At 39.7% G+C, this 18,947-nt stretch overlaps 3 protein-coding genes across 3 annotated transcripts; 2 read left to right on the forward strand and 1 right to left on the reverse strand.

Moving 5' to 3' along the window:
- Nucleotides 1-1,063: 1,063 nt before the first annotated feature.
- LOC120289543 (triacylglycerol lipase SDP1-like) lies at nucleotides 1,064-2,666 on the reverse strand. Its single transcript, XM_039304593.1, has 2 exons — nucleotides 2,442-2,666; nucleotides 1,064-2,226 (listed from the first exon to the last, which is right to left on the reverse strand). The coding sequence occupies exon 2, from the start codon at nucleotides 2,075-2,077 to the stop codon at nucleotides 1,478-1,480; it is 600 nt and encodes a 199-aa protein (XP_039160527.1). The 5' UTR covers nucleotides 2,078-2,226; nucleotides 2,442-2,666; the 3' UTR covers nucleotides 1,064-1,477.
- Nucleotides 2,667-7,884: 5,218 nt separating this feature from the next.
- Nucleotides 7,885-9,152, forward strand: LOC120289820 (LRR receptor kinase BAK1-like). The gene is made up of 2 exons (XM_039305176.1): nucleotides 7,885-9,067; nucleotides 9,115-9,152. The coding sequence occupies exons 1-2, from the start codon at nucleotides 7,885-7,887 to the stop codon at nucleotides 9,150-9,152; spliced, it is 1,221 nt and encodes a 406-aa protein (XP_039161110.1).
- Nucleotides 9,153-12,888: 3,736 nt separating this feature from the next.
- On the forward strand, nucleotides 12,889-14,033 carry LOC120289821 (somatic embryogenesis receptor kinase 2-like). The gene is made up of 2 exons (XM_039305177.1): nucleotides 12,889-13,214; nucleotides 13,325-14,033. Exons 1-2 carry the CDS (start codon nucleotides 12,889-12,891, stop codon nucleotides 14,031-14,033), a joined length of 1,035 nt encoding a protein of 344 aa, XP_039161111.1.
- The last annotated feature ends 4,914 nt before the right edge of the window (nucleotides 14,034-18,947 follow it).

An 18,947-nucleotide genomic window follows, 5' to 3' on the forward strand; every position in this document is an offset into this window, starting at 1 on the left:
GCTGTTGGAATGCTCAGTTTAAGGCACGACGAAATTGTACCTCAACATATGTCAAGACCGACATATAGAGATAAATGTAAACAGAGTTATTACATGCCGACGAACTAATATCGATTGGGCGGCCCCTCCAGAAATTGAAGTCAGAAGAAATTGCTCGTTTTGCTTTGAAAAGTTTGGCCAAGGGCCATACAAGAAGCACCAAAGATTGGACCAACAACATGTGTTTTGACGTGGGAAAAAGACGAAAAGACTATCCGTTTGTCTTCTGGTCCGGATCAAAATGCTCCGTGAAGGTTCGTCTTTCATGCCAGTGATTGTATAATGCTGCCTCTAAGTTCCCACCTTGGCGGGCTCACAAAACATGCCAAAGTTCATACAAAGGTAAACAAATGGCTGTTCCCATTTGGATTTAGACTTTTTCCTTCATCCATTAGTTTTTGGTTTTTCTAGAAACGAGTTCTAGAGAAATATCCATCGTCGATTAAGACGATTAAGAAGTTATTGTTATTTTTGTCGACATGTGGTGTGCATATGGTTGATGTTGTGATGTATTGAAATTGCATTATCTGTCGCATGTCGAGGTCTCCTCGTGTATCGACTTCATCGACCGATGGTGTATCAAACTCACTAAGATTACCCTATATGGTGGGGAATCTTTGTGCTGACCTCACAGCGTGATGTCCATATGATGTATGCTAAACAAATAGCTAAAGAGCGAAGCAATTCCCCCTTAATTTTACCTGCGGGGATTGCTTGGTAATAGATTGATGAAATGTGGGATTTAAGGATGAAGGTGACGAAAACCGGTCTTAAGAAAGATGGAAGTACAGAAGGGATAGGGAAATGAAGACATGATGCTAGAAAAGTTACGCCGTCACTCGAGGATGAAGAAAATGAAAAATACGGACGGTCACTCGATAAAGTGCAACTGCTAATGCCATCGTAAAACTTATGTCCCATGCATGTGCGCCGGCAGGCGAGAGAGAGAGAGAGAGAGAGAGAGAGAGAGAGAGAGCCATCCTTGGCTGCACAGTGAAAACAAGATTATATATTGAACATGTTAACGTATTTACAAGCCAGGGCTTTTCCAGAGACCGTGCCGTATCCTGGTCTAGAAACTCAGCCACAGCTAAATTACAATTCTATGCAACGCTCTGATATGTAGTAAAGCTCCCCGTTCTCCTGTCAAAGGTAAGAGAAGCATTGGAACCACTAACTACTGTGAATGCTGAATAACAAAGGCGATGCAAAGTAGGAACCAAACTGTCAGGAGATTCTCTGGTCCTTTTCAGCTATATCTATACCAGAACCAATTTGAACCATAGCACTATGAATCCCTCCCCTCCTTTTATCGGCTTAAGCTGTTTCCACGTGATCTCCACCGTCCCCGCATTCTGAATCCGAGCTACCGTCCATCTCCTTTTCTGGACAATCAAGTTGCAAACATTCAGCGACTTCATAGTTGTAACTCTCAGTATCATGACTCCTGTTTGGAAGGTTCTCTCCTGACAACATTAAACACGATACCCTCCTGAACCTTCTCAGCATGCAAGAGATCTCCCTCAGACACAGTGATGCTTGAGCTGCTTCTATTGCTCAAGTCCCGCAGATCGAACTCCGTGTTTTCTGAAGTTCTATCGGGTGTTGTCACCCTTGAGCTCTGAGAGTGTGTTTCTCCTCCCATTTGAACAACATTTGAGTTTAAATTAGCAATCTTACTTAGGTCAACTTGTAAGTCCAAGCTTTGGATGTAGTCAATGAACTTGTTAGCGGAGCTACTCCTCATCAAGGGTCCACCAGATCTTGTCCAAGAATGATCTACACTCTCGGATTCACTGTCACTTCCATCATGCCCAGCACGATAAGGCCGGGAATTCTTACCTAAGGATCCTCCAACTCCTTGATGTAATGAGGAAGCGGCATCTGTCAGGAGATCTTCATCAAGGGACCCAGTTGAGTTCTCTCTAGCAAGGCAGTTCCATGAAGGGATCCTTCTAGACCCGCTGAATTTGGCAGTGGCGGCAAGGCCAAGCGAAGCAGCTGCAGCTCTCTTTGCACTCCTCTTGAGCCTGCGCATATGGTTGAGGATCGTAACGCATTCATCAAGTGCAAGCTCAATGCCACAGTTTGCTTTGATGGCGGAGAGCTTCTCCCAAGTGCACCTTCTCCCTGATTGGCAGCTTTCTGAAGCTCCATATGGGACGGGTTTTGGATGATCTTTGAGTACTATAATACAAACACCAATCGACAAATGCTTAAATCAGTTGCAACATAGATATAAATATAAAAAGGAGGTTGGCAATTCATGGGCAAGCAGTAGTGCAATGGGGCCAATCAATCCAGAAGCTTAGGGAAGAAGAAAGTCCATAGTTTACAAGCTCCTATCAAAAGTGCTTCGTAAGTTTTCACAAGGAGGTCTAGGGCCATTATATTGCACGTACCTGAGCAAGTGTGGCAGGCATAACAATAGTGACATCACCCTCCCATTCTTGCGCAAAGAGCTGAGCGATACCCCCAAGAGGAAAACCAAGCTCCAATACTTGGTTGCATCTATGTTTCACCTCCAGCTCAATTAATTGAGCAAGCTACAAAGTTCCACAAGAATTTAAAAAACAGATCATTCCTGTGCCTTTATATACAGAGAAGATTACATCATATAGCACAAGATATCCGGTTATCCACCATCAAAATCACAAACCTGAGTTCCCATTCCTTCCTTCTCATGAACCAACAAAAGATTAAAACAAGTCTTGGAAAGAGTAACAATCTAGACAGCCGAAAAGAATTGTTCCAAGGTTGACATAAAAATGAGAAGAACACTCCATTGTTTGAATCAATCATAATCAGAATCCTTGAAACTTTCCTTTACTTGTTTCTTTCTTTCGTGAGGGAACCCAATGTGATTTTCAGGGCTTAACCTGAAAAGGCATGAGCAAAGAGTTTTCTTGACATCAGGGATCAAATGACTTTGACATTTGCTTGCTATGCTATATATTTAGTTTATGATATGGTGCATACTATATGATTTATGGGACGATATGCATCATGAGTGTGACGAATGCATGGTCTTGATAGCTGCTGCCTTTTGCGGGCTTTGAATATTGATAGATCCAGCGGTCCTTCTTGGTTGGACTTGGGCTTACTTTGATGATTGATCAGCTTCTTGTGCTTTGGGCATTCTGTGGACTTTCATCGGAGAAAGAGATAAATAGTAGGGATTTCTCAAGCCTTTGAATAAAATTACAATGTAGTCCTTATGGCAAACTTTTGCGAATAAATTAAAGATATGGAGGCGTGCCACATAGATGACTAGTAATGATTGGATCATAACATCAGTGATTTCTTACAAAAATTGACAGGAAAGATTATATTGGAATTTATGTAATAGTTTATGATTAAATTAGCAAAATTAAGAAGTAACTCCTGTTTAATAAATTTAGAATCGCGATTGATTGGATAATTGTCCCTTTCTCACGGTCTTATCATAATTGTGGAGATATGCTTGCTGATAATTTTCGCAACTTCATGGGGATAAAGATGCCATGAGATAGTGATATTGTTAGCACACTCTTAGGTTTTAAAGAAAGGGATCAATCATCTGTTATCTACTCAATCACTTTAACGTTAAATTCTTGTTGATCGACATCAGTTAGCAATCCATATATCTCCTCTAACTTCTTTTTTGTTGCTTGTGGCTGGTTATGAGCGGCATTTCCCCATGTGTGCATCAATCTTGCTATCTCTCTCTCTATGTATATATAGGCATACAGTACTCTAACACCCTGGATTTTGATGACCTTGCAGTGGCATTCTAAATGACGTTTTGATGGCAAATGCAATGATTATTATTAGATAGTAGATACATAAAAAAAAAATGTTACTAGCGGTCCATATACTTTTATTTGAAATTATCCCTCTCCTTTTTGTTGGTTCAAAATGGTCCTTGTACTTTTAAAAACACCATCATTTGCTCTTCCTTTAATTTAGTTGCTGTGACATCTAGTTGAACATCATAGCACATGTCGTGGAATTAGTATACCCATCAACTACCACATATTATTTAATTCAGCAATTTTACGGTAAAATTTTTAACGGATAGTAAATTTGTCACCGGTATATTAATTTAGAGTTTTTCATTGAATTAATCCTTTTTTAATTAGAACTGCAAATTATAATATTGACGTATTTTCAACTGTCCCTCTCTCCCACCGAAGCTGCTGAAAGGATAAGACTTTAGAGTTTGGATTGCAGAGCAGGCCTGTAGATTCAACGACATCAAGAGCGATTCTCCTCGTTATGAGAAAGAGATGATCCCAAGTGGAACGACTTTCACGCCCCTAGACAGTCTTGGGCGCGCCGAACCAAAGCTACTGAGACAGAAAAGCTAATCCGAAATCAATCAGCACTAAAAGAAATCTCATATGTGTTCAAGTTCCAAACCTTCAGATTCTCCAATCCCATTGAAGACGACCCAGCACTCCCTAAATGCTTTTCTCTGCAGGAGCTTGGAGACGCGATGCAAAATTTAGGCCGCAATAATATCGTGGGCATGGATGGATTCGGTATGGTTTACTGGGGGAGCTTGGCCAATGGTTCTCAAGTGGCAATTAAAAGGGCCAGCAATCTCGTGCAGGGGACTGAAAAGCAGTTCAAAACAGAGATGGAAGTGTCAAGCTTGATTTATATGCATCCGAATGTGGTACGCCTGAGGGGCTTTGGCCGGAACAAGAAGGAGCTACGCTTTTAACTCCTAGAACAAAAACCAAACTTGTAAGAGGGAAAGACCGCAAGGAAATCTTACCATTCACATGTAAAAGGTGTATTCAGGCATCAATTGATGCTTTCCGACCAACCATAGCGATTTCCCTCTCTTCTTTCTTTCGATTTCCTCCGAGCTCTTCGTCTCTCTCGTTTATTCTTTCCCTTTCGTTTTGCTTTCTCTTTCTTTTCTTTTCTTTGTTCTTTCATGACACTTTAGAAGCACAAAAGAGGAGCTGAGTCGGGTCTTACCAACATAAACTTGGGCTTTTTGGCTTTTCTTTTATGTCCAATTATTACACAGAAAGAAATGAGAGGGAGTTAAAATGGTGCTTTGACTCAATAACGCTTAAGATAAAAGAGATGGATTATGGACAAGACGCCAAAAAGTATGAGATGCTCCGTTTTATATTTTAATCGTGCAATAATTTTACTAATTTACCAAAATAAGAATAAATCTTGCACATTGGCTAGCCAGTTCTTTTTTTTTTCTTTTTTTTTCCCTCCCTCAAGTGAAAAATCTGGATTGGCCAAGCCAGTTTGGACCGACTTTCGACTTGGATTGCGCCGAGCCTACCTAAATTTTCAAAGCGTGGGAATGCAAGAAGACTAGGAGAATTATGCGAAATTTGCTTCATATGAGTCACGCGTTTTGTCAAATTTAGGAAGCTTCGAGGCAACGAAGCCTCTCTCACTCTCTCTTTCCCCAAAGCTGCTCACAGTTGGTTTCCACTATGAATCGAAAGAGAATATTACAGCCCTGTGATCTTAACTTTTCAGTGAGGTGATTTTACTGCTCTCATACAATCACTTTCTAGAGTTTCTCTCTTTCGAATACAAGTTCAAGTACTAAATGAAGAAGGACAAGTGATTCGGTAGTCTCAGACTTTGGAATTCTTCTTTCACGCCAAAACTTGTAAAAAAAAACAATTGAAAAAAAGAGGGTAAACATGGATCGACTTTTACTCGTTAGTTCTTATTTTATTTAAAATTATTTTTTTAATATGAAAATCATGAAATTTTATGCTAATGTAAACGAGTCCTTAACCACGGAAGTAGGTTGTAGTGGTGATAGATAGGTGAAATAATTATCATTAAGTTAATGAGGGAGCTCAAGGATCGGGTTTTGGACAAGTGCTGTACAAAGTCTAGTTCAAGTCATCCACAAATCATGATACAGGTTTGGGCTTTTGTTTTGGGTTAAATAGAAATGAGATCTTAATATGCTGGTCTTGATGAAAGCCCAACTTACATTACTCTTGTAATTAAAAATAAATGTATACTAATTCTGTTAGAACAACATAAAATTTAGTATATTGTTCTCACTTATTAATAATTCACCGCTTTTATAATACCAGAATAAAATAATCATGTATGGGTAGTATACAGATTTACTTGGGTTGAATTGAAATAGGATTTGAGAGTACCTCATTTCCTTAGCCAAGTACGCCTGGAGAATAGTCCAAGATTAGGTACAATGCGATCTTCCTGACTTAGTAACACAGAAAGAAAAACAAGGAAAGAAAGTTAGCCCAGTTGAAAAAGAAATCCGTCATCTTCGAGGATTAAAGTAGCAAAACGTATATGCACTAATTTATCGCCATTATCCTTTCTCTCTCCTTCATTAGTTTGCTATCTCATTGTAACTCCTTAGCATTCGAGAAGTATCCTTTTTTTTAAAAAAGAAAAATTATTTTAGCACAACAACATTTAAACCTTTTCTCATATTATTTAGTAAATCAAGCACGGCAAACAACTCGAAAAACAGGCCGCAACTCTCACTCGCCATTCCTTTAGCCCATCCGCTCGCGACACGATGCCATCATCTCGACTCGAAGATTAATGATTCAGGAGCTCGCCTTCGTCCCACCAAGTCACGACCACTGTCCACAAGGATAGACAAACATGATTTTTATTACCTTCAAATTGAAAATTTTCTGGTTGACCCATATTGATTTTTTCAAGTTCACCATGCAAGAAAATTGTTTTTACATCGAGTTGCTCCCTACAAGCCCTAGCCTAATAAAATTTTCTAGGTGTGCCCAATAGTCCCTTAACCATGGGCATATGGGTTAGTACTGGAAGAGCGAAATGGGTCACAAGAAGCTTTCAGGCTTGAAGGAGGTTGAGGAGGCAAAAGGAAAAGTGAGGCAAGGAGTAGTCGTGATAAAAGGATCATATTGAGTGAGCATCTGATGGCTATTGAGAGCAGATCGCATTGGATAGTTTTATTTCTTTAATTTTTCTGACTTTTTCAATGGAATTAATATCGAAAGGATCCAAAATGAAAGTATCATTCATAACTTTTTGTCTTCTCGCGGATCAAAGGTGGAACACAAGATGACGTTGAAGGGTGGAGTTTGTTCCTTCTTTTGCTTGATGCTGAAAAAGGCAACGGAATCCTGACAAATGAAGGGAGGCGATTTTCAGCGTTGGCATTGACCCCGAAACAATGGGGAAGGTGTCAGAAGATCACTTTCATCCCAAGTTACCTAGCTAGCAGGAAACAAGCATCCACTGGTAATATCATAAAGAGCAGGTGATTTTCAAGAAGCTGGATATTTTTGGACTGTCCGAACCCGAGTCGCTCCGAAGTGCACGACACACTGCTTGGACTTCGTGGAACGTTGGCGGTGTCAGAAGATCACTTTCATCCCAAGTTACCTAGCTAGCAGGAAACAAGCATCCACTGGTAATATGATAAAGAGCAGGTGATTTTCAAGAAGCTGGATATTTTTGGACTGTCCGAACCCGAGTCACTCCGAAGTGCACGACACACTGCTTGGACTTCGGGGAACGTTGGCTCGTCCTTTTTGTGGAAAGAAAGGTCCTCGCGAGCGTCTCCACTGGGGGGTGACATCGAGGGTCCATTTCCGATATAGAGCAGGAATCGAACGAAGACAAGAACATCGGACGTACGATTGGCCTTGAAGCGAGACGAACCCACGCCTCGAAATCAGCCTTCGATCCAACGACTTTTCCTTACTATTTCATTCATTCGCACCGACCAAAAGCAGTGTCCAAGCAGAAGGCATTCCCAAACCATTCACCACAAATCGAGAAAAACCATCAAGCTCATACGATCCATTTGCACTTGAGAAGAATCTACTTTTTCCCCGCTTAAAGATGGTGTTCAATCTCCGAACCTTCAGTTTTGCCGAGTCCGTTGAAGACGATCCAACACCTCCTCAAAGCTTCTCCCTAAAGGAGCTCCAACACGCGACAGACAACTTTAGCAGCAACAACCTCATGAGGTACTTTCTGAGTGGCAACGTTTACAAGGGGCGCTTGGCCGATGGTTCGCTAGTGGCAGTACACAGAGCAAGCTCTGTCGATTCGTTCCGCGAGGAGAGATTCGAGGAGAGATTCAAAGCAGAAGTGCAAGTGGGAAGCACGGTTTCGACACACCCAAATGTGCTATGCCTGAGGGGCTTTTGCAGGACCAAGAAAGAGCTCTTGCTGGTGTATCCCTTGATGATCAACAACAGCCTATCGTACAATCTTACAAAGAGACCGGATCGTTTTGCCCGACCTCTTGATTGGACTACCCGCAAGCGAATTGCCTTGGGAGCAGCGAGGGGGCTTGCACACCTTCACAATCAAGGTAACATCAAGATCATGCATCGCGATATCAAGGCGTCAAATATACTGCTGAATGTGTATTTTGAGGCCGTGATCGGAGGATCTTCGCGTGCCGTGATCATGAATGAGAATAATGCAGAGGAAGGGACTATTGAGTGGGCCACGTGGTCGGCGGATTTTGGCTCCGATTCTCGAATCTATCATCGCTATGAAGATGTTTATGTCAATACCCCCATTAGAGACACAAACATGTTTATTGCCCCCGAGTATTTCTGCACAGGAAAGTGCACACTGAAGAATGATGTCTTTGCATACGGGAAAATGCTTCTCGAGCTCATGTCGGGAACTGGAATTTCAGAACTTCATAGGTTGGCATACGATGAAAATCTCAGTTTGGAGGAATGGATCAGTGATCTTAACAACAAGAACGAGTTGGGAAGGGTGATCGATCCCAATCTGCAAGAGAACTACATGGAAGAAGAAGCAGAGCGACTAGTCGGATTTGCATTGTTGTGCTCACACGGGGATCCATCTATTCGACCAGAGATGTCTGAAGTGGTTCGAATGCTCGAAAGCCAGTTTCTTCAGCGGGATCCTAGTACTAGTACGAGGAGTAGTTGGAGTCAAAGTGAGGGCGACTCAACTCCGTACTACTCTTTCCCTCCTTCTCCTTCTCCTCTGGGGATTGCTCCAGAATGTGCAGAGATTCTCATTTCAGCAGAGGAAAGTTCGCCAGATGGTCAATATTCTGGTAAGAATATTCAATATGAGAAGACAGAATGTGCAGAGATTCTCATTTCAGCATCAAATAATTCAGCTGATGATGGAAGGGTGGAACCTGAAAGGACAGAACAACCCAGCACTTCAGATCAAGAAACACAGCTCCAATTTGTTACTGCTAGTGGTGCTTCCCAAGAAGAAGATAGAACGGAGCCCAAAGTGGCACGCAAATTTAGCCAAGGAGCAGTGAAAATTTGGAGCAATCTGAAGAAGGTAATTCTCCTTAAGAGATTCGTCAAGGCGTCAGAGAAAGTGAGGAACCTCAACCTACAGAAGCCGCAATATCTTCCCCCTCAGACAGACGATGAGCCAGAAAAAGTCAATTTGAGGCATCAGGACATGGATGGAAGGGAAAAATACGGAGGAATGGATGTTGGATTATGCCCTTCAGCAAGTTGTCTCCAGATTAACTCCGACAAGGAGAAGAAAAGTTCACTTACTTGTAGAAGCTTTCAAAATGGTTAGTCCTCCAGTTGGGAAGTGATCATGCTTCAGGCACAAGGAACAGCTTTGAGTCGTGCAAATCCCTTTATTCCTCATTTATTATCAAGGTAAGGAACGTTTGTATGATTCATCTGGACCAAATGGCACTTACCTGCAATTAGGACAACCGATTTCTGTCCATAATAAATCATGATGTACTTCCTACTCATTGCAATTATTTTGGTAGAACAGTTCTAACTCTTCCATTTCAAAATTTTTGCACCCAGGTAAATAAGCGAAGTCTCTTCAGTGAAAAGAATTCATGGTCATGACTTCAGAGTGTTACTGGATTCATCAAATTGGAACGTTTGGGCAATCCAAGGAGATATGCGGTTCATTTATTGTCCTTCAATAATTGTGTCATAACATGTAAGTGGGGGCTATTAGCTCCTCTCACCTCAGATGGAGTCTTAATTTGCATAGATTGATATATGATTCCAATCTTGATATCAACAGGAATCGATTTACAAGTCAATGTACAGATGAAATTGTAGTTATTGAGTTTCTTTCCCCAGCTAGAGGTATAATGGAGTGTGATTATGAAAAAGAATTTCACATTCTTGACCATTTGTTACATACTTTTGAATGAGGCAATCTTTTCTGGAGTGCGTAGAGGGCGTGGTTTTTTTCAGATTATTTCCTGCATAGTTTATACCTTCCACAACGGTTTTATGGAAGCAAGATTTTGGGGTTTCACATGCGAGTTCTACATTATGTTTAGATTTGAATAAACACTTGGGGTAAGCGATTTGTTGACGCATGGAAGTTATTTTGTTAGCATTTAATCTTAGTTTAGCTAAGCCATAATTGAGATGGCATTTTACTTGGTTTTGATATTATTTCTGGTTTATATGATAGGATTGCGAATTCGTTGATTCAAGTGAGCCTCGTTATTTGATTATAGGCATTCTAAAGTGAGTGGTACTATATCTTCTTTGGTTTTGTACAACCATGTCTTGAAGTATGTATCTATATACATACATACATACATACATACATACATACATACATACATACATACATACATACATACATATTGAACTGAATAGAGCATTTTTATTGCATAAAGCGGGATGAGTATTCACTATCTTTTTGTTATTTGAAAACAGTTTTAAAAACATATTATGAAATATGTCGTGACGTCTATGTATGTGTATTGTTTTATGGAAAGGTTTATGAATGATTTGAGAAATCAATGAGAAATGGTAGATGGTTATGTTGTGAAAAGTTGTATGCTTAGTTTATTAGGTTGATTTCTAGATTTGATTTCTGATATTTGAGGATGGTTGTTTATGCTTAATATGATTATGAACCCAATGAGGAGTTTGGGCAATTACTACGTTTTGATAACTGTGAGTGTTTTAAGAAAGGTATTGTTAAATGATATATATAATTTGTTTAGGACTTTCTGGACAATTTTCCCTACAATTTGAGCCCCATGACTTGGCAAGCTTAAAATCTATTCATCAAATGACAATTACAGGCATGGATAGGCATGGATTAGTGTTTGCTTTCTTGGAGGTAGAGCAATACGTGAAAGGTCCTCGTTTCCATTGAGAGAGAGAGAGAGAGAGAGAGTTAAAACCATGAAAAATCTTAAATTGATATACCTGTGATAAATTTACTTTAAAACTAATTTTTAACCATCCAAAAATCCAAAATTGGTATAATTTTGATAAATTTACTCTAAACTAAATTTTTGTCATAAAAAACCCTAAAACTGATACTTTTATGATAAATTTACTTCCCGTTAATTTTCGTCAAATTAAATTAATACAAAAAAAAATCACAAACCAATATACATGTGACAAACGGAAGGCAAAGCTACAATCTGGTACACCTGTCAATTACCACATGTTATGCAACTCAGCAATTTAATAGTAAAATTTTTAATAGACGTAAATTTGTTATAAGTATATAGTTTAGATTTTTTTTTATGGTATTAACCTTTTTTAATTAGAATTGCGAATTAAAATATTGAAGTATTTTCAACAGTCTCTCTCCCCAGCGGAAGCTACTAATAGAATGAGACATTGGAGTTTGGATTGCAGAGCTGGCCCATAAATTCAACGAATTTTTTCTTCTCCTTCCATTCACACCAGCCAAGGGCGACTCTCCTCCTTATGAGAAAGAGATGATGGAGCGACTTTCACGCCCCCAGACAGAGACTTAGGCACGCCGAACCAAAGCTTGAGACAGAAAAGCTAATCCGAAATCAATCAGCACTGAAAGAAACCTCGTATGTGTACAAGTTCCAAAACCTACAGATTCTTCAATCCCATTGAAGACGACCCTGCACTCCCTAAATGCTTTTCTCTGCAGGAGCTTCAAGACGCAACGCAAAATTTAGGCCGCGACAATATCCTGGGCAAGGGTGGATTCAATACGGTTTACGGGGAGAGCTTGGCCAATGGTTCTCAACGGGCGGTCAAAAGGACCAGGAACCTCGCGCAGGGGACCGAAAAGCAGTTCAAAACTGAGATGGAAGCGTCAAGCTTGATTTATGTGCATCCGAATGTGCTACGCCTGAGGAGCTTTTTGCCGGACCAAGAAAGAGCTATGCTTTTAACTCCTAGAACAAAAACCCAACTTGTAAGAGGGAAAGAGAGAAAAAAATGGGAGGGAGATAAAATGGTGAGTTGACTCAATAATGCGAAAGATAAAAGAGATGGATTATGGACAAGAAGAAAGTATGAGATGCTCCGTTTTATATTTTAATCGTGCAATAATTTTATTAATTTACCAAAATAAGAATAAATCTTGCACATTGGCTGACCAGTTCCTTTTCTTTTTCCCCTCAAGTGAAAAATCTGGATTGGCCGAGCCTGCCTAAATTTTCAAAGCGTGGGAATGCAAGAAGACTAGGAGAATCATGCGAAATTTGCTTTATATGAGTTACGCGTTTTGTCAAAGTTAGGAAACTTCGAGGCAACGAAGCCTCTCTCGCTCTCTCTTTCCCCGAAGCTGCTCACAGGAAGGCCTTAGAGCGAGATGGCCCCACGCCTTGAAATCAGCCTACAGTCCGCCCGCGGCGATGCCTATTTGGATGTTTGCGGTTCATGTCAGAGAGAGAGAGAGAGAGAGAGAGAGAGAGCTTGGGTGTTTAGTTAGATGAGGGAGTTGGGTGTGAGGAGGAGAGAGAAGTCGACTGAGCATATGTGGAGAGAGAGAGAGAGAGAGGAGGAGGAAGGCATTCCCAAACCATTCACTACAGATTGAGAAAAACCATCAAGCTCACACGATCCATTTGCACTTAAGAAGAATCTACTGTTTCCCCTCTTAAAGATGGTGTTCAATCTCCGAACCTTCAGTTTTGCCGAGTCCGTTGAAGATGATCCAACACCTCCTAAAAGCTTCTCCATAAAGGAGCTCCGACGCGCGACGGACAACTTTAGCAGCAACAACATCGTGGGGTACTTTCTGAGTGGCAAGGTTTACAAGGGGCGCTTGGCCGATGGTTCACTAGTGTCAGTACACAGAGCAAGCTATGTCGATCTGTCAAGCGAGGAGGGATTCGAAGCAGAAGTGCAAGTGGGAAGCACGGTTTCGACGCACCCAAACGTGCTACGCCTGAGGGGCTTTTGCAGGATCGAGGAAGAGCTCTTACTGGTGTATCCCTTGATGATCAACAATAGCCTATCATATAATCTTACAAAGAGACCGGATCAGTTTGCCCGACCTCTCGATTGGACTACTCGCAAGCGAATAGCCTTGGGAGCAGCAAGGGGGCTTGCACACCTTCACATCAAGGCAACATCAAGATATTGCATCGTCACATCAGCCCGAGCAATATACTGCTGAATGTGCATTTTGAGGCCGTGATAGGAGGATTTTCGCTTGCTGAGATCATGCACGAGAATAATGCAGAGGAAGGGACTATTGTTTGGCCCATGCGGTCATCTGATTCTGGCTCCGATTCTCGATCCTATCATCGCTATGAAGATGTTTATGTCAATACCACCAGCTTTTGTGGCACATTCATATATTGTGCCCCCGAGTATTTCTTCACAGGGAAGTGCACAGTGAAGAATGATGTCTATGCATACGGGAAAATGCTTCTCGAGCTCATGTCGGGAACCGATATTTCAAAACTTAATTCGTTGGCAGTCGATGAAGATCTCAGTTTGGAGAAATGGATCGGTGATCTTAAGAACAAGAACGAGTTGGGAAGGGTGATCGATCCCAATCTGCAGGGGAACTACGTGGAAGAAGAAGCAGAGCGACTAGTCGGATTTGCATTGTTGTGCTCACACGTGGATCCATCTATTCGACCAGAGATGTCTGAAGTGGTTCGAATGCTCGAAAGCCAGTTTCTTCAGCGGGATCCTAGTACTAGTACGAGGAGTAGTTGGAGTCAAAGTGAGGGCGACTCAACTCCGTACTACTCTTTCCCTCCTTCTCCTTCTCCTCCTCTGGGGATTGCTCCATAACTGGCATGTCAATGCTGCATCATCATCATTGCCTTCTAACTTCAACAAGAAGTTTAGCTTCTATGTTTTTCTCTTCCTATATTCTGTGTTCTTCCTCTTCACCTACATTTGTATGATCTTTCTATAATACTTTCCTTCCGACTCTTTTTTAGACTTGTTGCACGTCCTTCATGCAATAACTACTATATTCTACATTTGTCATCGAATTGAAACCTAGAAACTAAAATAAAAATTGAAAGGGTCACCTCTTAATATATCGAATTAATGGTGAATGAATGTTTCAAGTTTATAAAGAAAGTTCTATTGTTCTAACGAAAATTAAAGGCCGCCATAAAAGTCATCCTTAGAAGACATAGGTAAGATCAGTCACACATGCGTCTTCGTGCACATCAATCCTTGTACATGCAAGAAAATCCAAGTTGTGGGCACTTTAGATCTCTCCCTGCATCTTTCAAATTTGTTTATCTGCTTTCGGAGGAGGATATGGTTGGACTAGTTGGTTTTGACTTTCCTCTCAGCGAGTTGAACTCATATGAAGCTTTCAAGAAGTTTCTCAGTGATGGGAGCCATCAATGGCAAAACAACATCGCACATCAATTACTTGTACGCTCAAGTTGGGACTCGTGAAATTCGGGCATTCAATTTCCACAATTCACACCTACTTGGGCCATTTTTCAGCTACCTTCTAGGCAACGTTTCAACCCGAGGAATCTCCATTTTGTCTTAATTTACTTGATAATCACCTATTCGCGTGGAGGAAATGACAAGAGCAATGACATTATTAGCCTTAACCTCATTCGAACGATCAAGGGTTGCTTAGTTCGATTCCTCACGTCTACAGCTCTCTCGCGCTCTCTCCAAATGTCAGCGAGCTGGGGAACGAGGGGACTCGTACTGAACGCCGTGTTGTGCAAGTGGATTGTGCACTCGTGAGAGGTTTTAATGACTTGCTTAATTGTGCGGTTGTGCATTTCCTTCCTGTCTTGAAAAAAAAAATGCCTACGTAGGGTATTGTGATTCTTATTAGATTGATTTTTTTCTATGAATTTAAAAGATTAACTTATCTCAATTTTGTTTCAACCCGATTGATGTTCTAGCGATTCTTTGGCACAAATAATCCCTCTGGCTCATTGCAACTAGTTTTAAAACATCAAGGTCATTACTGGTTTGAGATTTTTGTGAGACAATAATAGTTTGTGGTATGTGTATCATGGGTACCAATTTAGAATTTTTAAGGATATTAATGCCTAAAATTAATCAATTCAATACTTTTTTGGGATATGTTCACTAGAAATCCTAAAACTTATTACAAAAGTACAATTGAATGCTAAAACTTTTAAAAGCTGTAATCAAGTCCTAAAACTTGTCAATTTGTGCAATCTCATTAACTTTGTCCAATTAGGCTAATAGAAAATGCTGACATGGATTTATGAATTACTTTCTCTCTCTTATGTGGCCTTTCAAGTGGCTAAAACAAATAAAATAACCTCAAAACAACATCGTTTTGGTCCAAATTTAGTTTTTATATAAATAATAATTAAATTTAAAAAAACTAAAGTTTTTTAAAAAATAAAAGAGCAGCAAGGACAGCAAACAAGCAAGGGCCCTATAGGCCCTTGCCACCGCCGGACCTTGCCCAAATCGGGCTAAGGGTTGCCATTGGCTATGGTGGGGCCAATGGCTAGCGACCTCACCCTAGCCAATAGCAGCCCCTCAACCAAGGGCCAACAACCCTCACCCAATTGGGGGGGTGGGTTGCAACCTTGCCCCAAATCTCGGTGAGGACCTGCATGCTCTCAACTACAGTCACTAGGGGTTGCCAACCATTGGCCGAGGCATAGTGACCTCAACCAACCCTCGGCCCACCATCATCGGCCCTTGCTGGCAATGGTGGGGTGGCAGCACAAGGGCTTTGCAAGGCCTACAAGTCCTCATTAGTTTGCTCTATTTCTAAAAAAATTATTTTATTTTTTAATTTAATTATCATTAAAAATCGAATTTATGTCCCTTACCAAAAAAAAAAAAAAAAAAATCGAATTTATGTCAAAACAACATTTTTATTTTTTTACTTATCTTCCTTGTCTTAGTCACATCAATGCCATGAAGGAGATGGAAAGTAATAAAATATGTTACCTCAACATTTTCCATCAACCATTGTCTATGGGAGTAAGTTTCAAGGAAACTGTCCATCATCTGCTTCTTCCGAATCCATTTTCATCTTCGGTTTACCCTTTTGTTATTTGTCGTTAATAGTTAATATTGGCAGAAGACGTTGACGTGGCCCTTTATGTATGAAATTGTATCCAGACCCTTTTGAGTGAACTATATGTGTGAGAATATTAATCCATATGCTTGTATCATGATGCAATATAATATGTTGTGAATCAACACAGAATCTAATAGATCTTGCAATTCAGTATATAAAATAGGGATAAGTGCATTAAAAGTCCTAAAATTTATTTTGAAAATGCAATATTAAGTCATAAATTTTAAAAAATTGCAATCATGTCCTAAAACTTGTTACGAAGTACAATTGAGTCCTAAAATTTTTGAAAAGTGTAATCAACGGAATGACTTTAATTGAACGAATTTGACAAGTTTTATGAGTCAATCACATTTTCTTGACAAGATTTAGAACTTAATTGCTTTTTTTTTTAAAGTTCTATGATTCAATTGTATTTTCATGATAATTTTAGGATTTTCGGTACACTTATCCCTATAAATAAGATGACCGAAAAGAGGAACTACAAGTAAGACAACCTATTGTTATCACGTAAGCTTATTTTAATCGGCTAAGCAAATTATCAAAGAACATTTTTGCGAAAGAAAAAGACAAAGCTAATCACTTTGCGTAAGGGCTCAAACTAGAGATTTGCTCAAGCTTTTCCTCTCACTTTCTTACTATAAGACCCATCAAATAAGTGGGTCTAAGTTGGGTCCAAAAATGGTCTAATTCAAATAGATCAATTTTCTACAATAAAATTCTAACAATTCAAATCCAATCCCACCTGAACTTAACCCATATCCAACCCATCATATTACTTAAACAAATCCATATTTGACCTAACTTATGAAAACCCATATGCACCCATTTAATCCATTTTAATATTTTCATGTGAATATAAATTTTTATATTAAAGTAAAAAGGTAAAATTAAAAACATAAAAGATGTTAGTATATAAAATAAGAAATAAAAAATATAAAGATCGAAATACTTATATAGTACTAGAAAAGTATGCAAGTGTTATACCGATACATACACTGAATGCATGCTTTATTGATCCAAGTCAATTTAATTTTTTTTATCGCCAGATTCGATTTCTCACTTCAAAATATTTTAAGTGGAAGTAATATTTTTTTGTTCTAGCGATTTAGTGTACATATATTACAAAAATTACACATTCCCCACCAAATGCAACACTTCTCAAAGCAAAGAAAGCTCCAAAAACAAAACCCCTCTCAGAAGAAAAAAAATAAAAAAGGTTAGTACCTGCACGGTGGACCATGCAACCATCGGGATGAAATTAGGGACAAAAAAGATCTTTGCAATCCTAATCCTTTCTCCAGTAACCAAACCTTTGTTAATCACTACGAAGTTACTTCCGCTCATGGAATACAAGTACTATTTAGCATTCTCAAATTTTAAATGCCCCCTTGATCCAAGTAAGAAGGGATTATGGATTAGAAAAAAAAAAATGAAGAGAAGCACAGTGTAAATACTTGTATATATCGCATGATCTCGCTGAAGCACGCAATTTCATCACACAGGTGATCCCTAATGAATTTCCGATGGTAGGATTCAAAATAAATTAGAGCCAATATGAGTTGCGGCACTTACCAGATTGTTGGTATATGCAAAGTTGCAAATTGGGTATGTGGCCCTACAGAACAAAGGCTGTGTCCCCCATCCAGACCAAGTTTAGGCGAGGAGCTAGCGGAATGTGATTAGCCAACCTGGATTGGGCCGATGAGATTGATTGATTCCCAGAGGTTTACCACAAACAATATCCCAGCCCTTCCTTTGACCGAAAATGCCTCGCAAAATTCCGACCTCTTCATAGACCCAAATAAAACCCATTTTTTAGCTGGGCTCTAACGAGACAAACCCATTCCAACCTGTTGTTAAAACTTAATATAACTCGTAATCTACCCGATCCATCAAACATGAGCCAATAATGACCACTTTTCTTGCTTTTGCTTTCCGAGTCGTTCTAGAACAGTGGAAGAATAGCGTTGAGCTTTTGGACCCAGTCTAAGAATTAGTCAATAGTAACCACGTTTCTTCTACAATTTCCAAGAAATTGAAGGCCATAAATTGAAAGTGCTATTCAAGTGGGGGTCTCTTGTTCGATCACACTAATTGAATGAGTCATTTGCTTCTTCATTTACGTATTTCCACGTATTATTCTTAAGAGAATTGCTTATATGACTATGCTTAATTCACTATAAAAATAAGCCACAAAAAACAAATAACAAATAATTAGAAATTATTATGAGGTCTACTCCTAAAAGAATCCAAGGCTCACAATATATTATTAATCTTACAATAGTCCAAGAACTATTATGTTAGTAAAGCTCTATTAATCTATCACACCAATGGGTGCAAGGCTCAACTACCATAATTGCTAAAAAAAAGGATGATTGATGGAAAAACTAACGGATTTAGAGCCTTTTTCTTGATATGCTCCCAAGTTTTTATAGAATAAAAGCCTAGTTAGGTCTCTTTAATGAAATTTCAATGCGCAGATGGAGCATTACTCTCACGCTCATCATTAGAGGAATCAAAGAACAGAGAAAGACCAATCATGCTAATTTTGCTTTACATCAATTTCATTGGAAGGTCCCTCTGCGTGTGCCTGCCAAAACGGAAAAAATCAAAAGAAAAGAAATCTTCCTCTTGTTTGGTCTTCTCTT

Source organism: Eucalyptus grandis, chromosome 11, assembly GCF_016545825.1.
Source record: "Eucalyptus grandis isolate ANBG69807.140 chromosome 11, ASM1654582v1, whole genome shotgun sequence".
Classification (NCBI taxonomy): domain Eukaryota; kingdom Viridiplantae; phylum Streptophyta; class Magnoliopsida; order Myrtales; family Myrtaceae; genus Eucalyptus; species Eucalyptus grandis.

Coding starts and splice junctions, on each gene's coding strand:
- LOC120289820 (XM_039305176.1), top strand. CDS start 7,885: ATGGTGTTCAATCTCCGAACCTTCAGTTTTGCCGAGTCCGTTGAAGAC. Junction 9,068..9,114: donor TCTCATTTCAGCAGAGGAAA/GTTCGCCAGATG, acceptor CAATATGAGAAG/ACAGAATGTGCAGAGATTCT.
- LOC120289821 (XM_039305177.1), top strand. CDS start 12,889: ATGGTGTTCAATCTCCGAACCTTCAGTTTTGCCGAGTCCGTTGAAGAT. Junction 13,215..13,324: donor GAGGAAGAGCTCTTACTGGT/GTATCCCTTGAT, acceptor CCTTGGGAGCAG/CAAGGGGGCTTGCACACCTT.
- LOC120289543 (XM_039304593.1), bottom strand. CDS start 2,077: ATGCGCAGGCTCAAGAGGAGTGCAAAGAGAGCTGCAGCTGCTTCGCTT.